The sequence below is a fragment of the Orbicella faveolata genome, unplaced genomic scaffold, assembly GCF_042242905.1.
Source record: "Orbicella faveolata isolate gen_17 unplaced genomic scaffold, um_ofav_v1 contig_2, whole genome shotgun sequence".
Taxonomy (NCBI): Eukaryota; Metazoa; Cnidaria; class Anthozoa; order Scleractinia; family Merulinidae; genus Orbicella; species Orbicella faveolata.
In genome coordinates, this window is record NW_028301547.1 from 31154754 (window position 1) to 31162500 (window position 7747).

The 7747-nt window shown below is 42.4% G+C and overlaps 1 protein-coding gene across 1 annotated transcript in view; it reads right to left on the reverse strand.

Moving 5' to 3' along the window:
- LOC110051593 (fibrocystin-L-like) overlaps positions 1-7747 on the reverse strand; it is a 46907-nt gene that overhangs the window by 25100 nt on the left and 14060 nt on the right. Inside the window, exons 15-24 of the mRNA XM_089288658.1 lie at positions 7020-7536; positions 6227-6417; positions 5283-5574; positions 4304-4594; positions 3365-3642; positions 2657-2915; positions 1454-2281; positions 1109-1173; positions 762-895; positions 119-234 (exon numbers count right to left, since the gene is read on the reverse strand). Coding sequence (XP_089144784.1) covers positions 119-234; positions 762-895; positions 1109-1173; positions 1454-2281; positions 2657-2915; positions 3365-3642; positions 4304-4594; positions 5283-5574; positions 6227-6417; positions 7020-7536 — 2971 coding nt within the window. The remainder of the gene's footprint in view (positions 1-118; positions 235-761; positions 896-1108; positions 1174-1453; positions 2282-2656; positions 2916-3364; positions 3643-4303; positions 4595-5282; positions 5575-6226; positions 6418-7019; positions 7537-7747) is intronic.

Sequence of the window (7747 nt, forward strand, 5' to 3'; positions counted from 1 at the left end):
GGAAACAAAGCATTTTTGTGGAAATTTCACCGAAGTCTTTGTTTGAAGAATTACTGAAACCTGTTCAACTTACTTCACTGGTTTGTACTTCATATAAAATGAACAATTTGTGCCTCACCGTCAATGTTAAGACTGATTGGTCCGCTCTGCGTTCTAAATGACAGCACCTTGATCACGCCTTTCATTCGAACCGATCCGCTACCGGCGTAGTAGAACACTCCTGGGCTCAAGAACCTGCAGAAGATTTCAACAAATACTCCTTATTGAACATCTCCGTGATAACAATTTCATGACAGCTTGATGTCACGCAACGAAAGTCACGCGGCACTATGGAACTATGGTCGTTAAATAACGACTTCTCTCGACCTTTTCAAAGGGAAAAAAGGCTATTAATGAAAAATAAATTCACCCAATAGTAATGATTAAAAATGTGTGCAAAATGTTTGGAGAAAAGTTTTGTCCGTAATTAAGACAACTGAACCAGAATTAGCAAGAATTTTGATTTCAGTTACGTAACTTTTCGGTGAGGTTTTTTGTTTATATTGTTTGTCCTTCAGTTTTGTGTTTGAATTTATCTCAAGTGACACAAAACATAAGTTGTGAAAAGCATTTTTATACCAGAAAAATTAATACTTCGGGTAACTTTTAACCCCGGATCAGCGTTAACAAGTTTTTGAACATCTTGGCCCAGATTCCTAACATCAGGGCAAAATGCTATCTCATCACGGTAGCTAACGGCAGACTGTATGACGTTGACTCACCTGTGTGTGAAGACTCCAGTCTTACTGACACCACCACTGTGAAATCCGAAAAGATCGTAATCAACTGACGATGAATCGCTGGTCTGATACACGTTGTAGAATGCGTCAGATAGTTCCTGTCCAGTCCAGTGCCACTGCGTTCAAAAGAGAAAAAAATTGAAATAAAAGACGAAGATTTTTCGGCCTAAAATACAACTGCTATTCATGTGGCTTTTTATTTGAAATAGATAGACTTGTAAGTTGTTAATTGGCACTTGAGTATTCGCATGAAAACGTTGTGCTCTCCTTCAAGTGTCAACATTAAACGTGATCGAGACACATAATAAGGTCTTAGCTGACAAACATACCTCGACAGTGTCGCCTTGGTGACAAACAACGAACTTTGGTAACCATTCATAGCCACGCCCATACTCTGACAAATAAACAGGTAGATAAATAAGCAAACGAACAAATAAATATGTAAACAGATAAATTCTAATCATAAACCCTCTCCGCTACTTTCTTAAATATCGCTCAAACGCTTCACTTGTGCGATATTGTTCTGCACTCAAAAATAACATGCATATCTCCTGGCAAATGCATAAAATCCTCAATTGTATTTCATACAGGAAAACATTTATTTGTGCTTCAACTTGATGCCACATTACCTACAGACAAAGCTCAATGCTAAAAAAGGACAACATCAAACTAACCTAGGTGTGATCCACTGTTATCAACCATTATAGTTTGAAACATGTCCCCCGTTTCACATATCACGTGTGTATCATTGAATGACGTAATTTGACAGAGCCTGTCTTGTACCGTGACAACAGCGCGTGACGCATCAGACCCAAACCCTTGTCCAGTGATAACCACGCGCGTCCCGCCTGCTACTGAGCCAATCAGAGGAAAGATGGAATGCACCACCAGTACGTATTCGAATTTGCTATACTCTTCAGGTATTTTGGCAAAACCTTTCCCCGGCGTGACCACCAGGATAAGATATTCTCCAGGAGCGTGACGTGATGTCACGCAAGTGATTTCTATTGCAGTGACGCTTTGTATTTCACAGTTTTTATCTCCCACTTGCACCGTAGTAGTATCCATAAAACCGGAACCGAAAATTGTAATTATTTCACCACCGCTGACACTGCCTTGCTGCGGACTCAAACTGGTGACTGAAATTGTCAACGAGGAATCGTATTCAAACGCATCGGAAATAGTGACCGAAGATTCACCGATTGAGATTTCTATAGAAACATTTCCCTCAGCATGTGCAGCCGTTACGCAGGTGATGTGGGACATACTAATGGATATAATGTCACAAGGAGAACCATCTAACGACACATTGGCATTTTCCTTCGTGTTTCCAAAGCCGCTGCCGGAAATGGTAATTGTCTGTCCGCCAGCCAAGCTACCGCTGGCTGGAGTAACTGAGGTAGCAGCGATGACATAAGTGAAGTTGATTTGTTGATCATTTTCAGCCCAACCTTTGCCTTTTACGAGAATCTCGACCAGGTGACTACCACCAGGACCGTAACCTGAAACGAAAAGAACAAAAATCAAACACAAAACCAAACAGGTTGAGCGATTGACCAATCACGACAAGCGCAAAGAAACTAACGAACAAATCAGAATTCGAATTAGAAACATACAAGCTTAGCAAAACGCGAGAAGACGCGTGCAAGGAGAGTGGCGGTTGGGTTTGGTTTTACTTTGCAAATCAAAGCAAAAAGAAACTTACTTTCACAAAGGAAGAAGCTATTGCATTGGCCCAGGGAACTTACTTGAACTAGGGAGGGGGGAGGGGGATGGGCGAGGGAGAGGGGGAAGGGTGAGGGGAGGGGTTTCTCTACAACAGCTATGTAATAAATCGATCCTAGCCCGAAGGTAGGACAAGACAAGAAAAAGTTTACCTGCTCGACAAGTTATGTTGTCAGCAGTGCTCCTTAAGACCACACAGGTAGTCCCCCCTATTTGCACCGAATTCTCTTCATTTACTGTGGAAAATCCTGAGCCAAGAAGAGTGATCACTGTTCCAATGCCGGAGGGCCCGCCAGGACCAGACGAGGGTGAGATGGAGGTCAGGTTGGGCGTCTTTTCTGCTGAATATTCAAATGTGCAATTGTTGCCATGACGACATGATCCGGGGATTTCGTTCACGAACACTACGACCTGAGAAAAAAAATATAAAAGATATAAATGAGTTACTGAATTGACGAAAGCGGCGAAGGGGACAGTGGGGGAAGGTAAGGAGCTAGGAAGCGACATGAAGGGGCTAGGAGGCGAAATGAAGGGGTTAGGGGCAGCATGAGGGGCTAGGGGGCGAAGGGAAGGGGCTAGGGGGCAACATGAAGGGCCTAGGGGCGAAATAAAGGGGTTAGGGCGCAACATGAGGGGCTAAAGGGCGAAGGGAAGGGACTAGGGGCAACATGAAGGGGCTAGGGGCGAAATAAAGGGGCTTGGGGCGTAGGGAAGGGGCCAAGGGCTTAATGGGCCAAGGGCTTAAGGGGCCAAGGGCCTAAGTGGCCAAAAAGAAGAGGTCAAAGGGGATGAAGAAGAAGAGGCGAAGGGGAGGTGGAGGGGTTGGTAATATTTAAAATCATTTTGTGTAAACCACTCACTTGTGGCTGGGCGGCCGGTATTCGTAGAAATTCTCCAGGAATAGGATCCAAGAATAAACCGCCATCTTCAATAGTTTTGACTACCGTAACCACGTCAACACCACTCAGACTGCTAGCATTCACCTGCATTTCAGGATGGTTACCTCCATGACTCGTCCATGTGAACTTCCATTCGTACTTTGCACAGTGACCAGTTTTCTCGACATCAATTATACCTTCCTGGATTTCTTGCTCCACGAGATCTTTAAGCCTTATCGCAGATATGTTCACAGGAATGCCTTAAATATCACGAGTACACGTAAGTAAAAACAATAAGTGCAATGTGCTACGTTTACGCGCACTTAAAGACATGGATCAGATGGTTATCGTGATGGTTGTCAAGATCGGCTAACCTTCTGTATGCCTTTGGAATTTGCTTAAACTGCAAAGAACAAGACGCGATATGTTGGAATGTGATGGCATTTTGGTATACGTCAAGCTGCCGATGCAAGCTACAAACCACACAACGTCCTTCCCGTCAACAGCATGAACGTCTCAAAACTTACTTTCCCTACACGCCATGTAAAGAGACTACACAGGGCGTCGTTTGGGAAACAAGAGTCAGGAATCAAACGCTGTCTTACATATTTAGTTGAGGAAAGCCTGAATACTCGAGCGGACACTGGTGCCTACGTGCTCGTGTCGAGATCACTCCATTTAGGAAAAGGTATTCTTTTTGCCATATAAAACTTTTTTAAGCAAGCTTGTTCAGCTAAGATGGCTGGGCATTGGTCTCGCTTTCCGCGCGTTAATGGATCTCGTGTCGATCTACAAACACCCACCCCGGTACCCTACGTCCCCCGAAAATAATAAAACTAGGTAAATATCCACCACCTTGGCCTCATCCACGGACAATTACCTACATATAGGTCCTTCTACAAATACTTTTAAAATACCCACCTGTGATTATAACTCCATTGTATATAATGTCAAATGTTCCTTCGATGGGAGGGGAAGCTTCTTGTTCTCTCTGTACTTGTGCACTCGAGTTAAGACCCACTTTAGTATATGTGGCACTGTCGGCATCGCCATTTCCATCGCGGATGGCGTCTGTAATAGCAAGCAATGGCAGGGGGGAGCCACAGTTTGCAGGGAGGAGAGAGATGGTCCAGTTTGTGTCCGAGTTCTTTTCAACTGTAAAATCTTTGATGAGAAAGCCGTTTGGCTTGGCGGCGTTTTTAATAGGTATTACTGAAAATGCAAAATATTAAAATGTTATCCTATCATATTTGAATGTTACGCTTTTAAAATAAATGTTACCGGATATAAACCCATCTTTCCCTTGCGAAGAATCAAAACTACACGGGAAACATTGCTTTTACATAGACTATAGGTTTTTTTTTTTGCCGGGGGACCTCGCTCTTTTTTAGGGTCTTTTCCAGGTAAATAAAACGGGTAACATACGTGGGTCAAAAACGCAAAGATGTAGAACATCGTTACACAAAAAGGTGAATATAACCATAACTTGTTTTGTGTGTATATATAGTGCATTACAACAATGTACGGATCAAATGGATGGAAGGTGTTTAAAAGACTTAACGTCTCGATAAAATGATTGATGCACTGTTCTTTGTATCTACTATTTTCTCACCATTATTTTCTTACAATTAAAGATATGTTTGGAGGCGCTGTAGCCAAGTGACTGGCACACAGCATTCTGTTTTGAGCGGTCCTACTTCGAGCCCTGACTGGGGTCATTGAGTTGGGCTCTTGGGCAAGGCACTTTACTCTCTCTTTCAACTTTTAAAGCTACGTTTGAGGTCATTACTCACTGCTTTAGAAGGGCTGTTACTTCAGCAATTTACAACAGTCATAAAATTTTATATCTAAACTTAAGGGCTTCGTTACTTTCGAAACTTTACCGAGAACATTTGCTTACCAGTTAAATCGTACTTTCCGATCCACACATTATCCACAAACACGTCTTCGTCGAATCCCTCCAAGCGCTCAATTTCGATACAGTATATTTCAACAAACGGGGCTTGGATTTGAAATTCATCGCTGATTTTAGGCCACACATCTATGCAGGTAAACCCCCAGTTTGAAAGTTGTGAAGAGCCTCTCACGAAGTCATACCAACGATGAGAATATCGAAATTCGCCATAGTCGTCTATGTATTTCACTTGAAGTTTCACTACTTCTTTTATTGGGCCTTTGTAGGCGAAGCAAACCTAAACGAGGATAAGATAAGAAAATAGTTTCAAAACATTCAAATAAAATCTACTTAACAGTAATTCCATGTGGTTACTGTTTATTATGCTTCTAAAGTGTAAGTCCGAGTCAGTATTTGAAGCCCTAGTGTTCGTTCATTCAAATGAACGACTTGCCAAATGTCATTAAACAGTATTCCATTATAGACTGTTTTAAATCAAGATTAAAAACTTTTTTAAGAGAGCTTTCTCAAATTAGGGATTTTTAATTAGGGCTTTTATGTAAAAGGACTGTAAAAAGCATTGAGACTTCCATGTGATCTAAAATGTGTTTTTAAGATACTAATCATCATCATCATCATCATCATCATCATTATTATTATTAATAAAGCTATTGAGCAGTACTTTCACGTGGTACCGTTTATCATGCTGAGCAAATTAGTTCTAATTTTTACGTTTACTGGTACTGTTTATTATGCTGTACAAGGTAGCTATAGCTTAGGTCTGTGGATGAAACTCAAGTGTGTGACCAATCAAATGAAAGCTATTGAGCAGTACTTTAGTGCGGCATTATCGATTTGGCTGTACAAGGTGGTCGCACGCCAGTAACCAGCCTGATACCTTATCTCTACTTCGAAACTGACGTTTCTTTTAAAATGTCTTTTCTACTCACCCAATTGTATCTGGAGGCTTTATATGGAGGTTGAGGATTGTCAAAGAGGTAAGCCGAGTAGTCAGCTTTCCAAAGAATCGATGGATTTTTTAAAGAAAATCTGCCACAGAATGGCTCCACATCGGAAACCCTTTCACCAGATTCTTCTCCTAGAACATCATCCTCATACTTCATATAAAATATGTGTCCATCTGAGAGAAAAAAAAAGGAAAGAAAGGAACAGTCAGTTCTGTTAATGCAGATAACTTATTATTTTCTATAAAGAGGAAAATAAGGAGTGCAGGTATGTTACTAAATTGTCATCACATTTGTCGTGCCAAGGAAAAAAAGAAAACAAGCAGCTAAATAACAGGACTGAAGGCAGACAGACAGGCAGACAGACAGACAGACCGATAGACAGACAGACAGACAGACCGTCAGGCAGGCAGGCAGACAGATAGATAGCCAGACAGACAGACAGACAGACCGTCAGGCAGGCAAGCAGACATACAGACAGACAGACCGACCGTCAGGCAGGCAGGCAGACAGACAGATAGACAGACAGACAGACAGACAGAGAGACCGTCAGGCAGGCAGGCAGACAGACAGATAGACAGACAGACAGACAAGTAGACAGGCAGGCAGGTAGACAGACAGACAGACAAACAGGGAAACAGAAAGACAGACAGACAGGCAGACAAGCAGACAGATAGGCACAGAAAAAATAGCACTTATGGTTTGAATACATGGGCAACTAAGCATTTGGATTCATGTGGATTTGTGTATTACGCTGTTTAAGTCTGTCTTCACTTACTCAAAGAAGATTCGTCACATTGTTTGGAAAAAAAATCTGTCAGTACGGCCTCGATCTTCGTTTTGGATGAACTGGGTTTCAGAACATCGGATGTCTCGTCACCAACGATCAGTTGAAAGTCCTCAGCTGATCGTCCTAGCACCAATCGTGTTATATTTAGCGACAAGCTTTGGTTATTGTGTGCCGTTCCGTTCAAAACTTCAACACCTCGCGGGTCAGCAAAGCAAAACCAAACGAGGAATACCGTGGCATTTCCTTCCGTACTATTAACAGTTGTTACATTAACTCGACCGCGGCCTTCAAAAGTATTCAGTGCGTTCAGGTTTTCCTCGAGTACGGAACTGTTCGTGTCTTGTAAGGACAGCGTTATACTCTCGCCATGGTAGAACAAGGTGAAGTTATCGCTGTGATTACCACAAGACGTGACGTTGTTCTCTGCGCACAGTAACGGCTGGACTGAAATGTGTTGAACCTCACACACTCTTTCATTCGCGTCCCAGTTGCTGAAGTCCAACACCTGAAAACAAGATCCAAGAAACACGCTGAGCCAAACACAAACCGTTTTCGTGAAAACCATTAAAAAACCCCAACAGTGTAAGTCCTTTCCTGTTATTTTACAGTGTCCCAGAGTAGTTTTAAAGCCGAGGTCTCAAGACGGAATTCCAAAGGGTTAACAGAACCACACCTCACCAAATCACCAGAAGTTTTCTATGAGGCTGAGTCAGTTC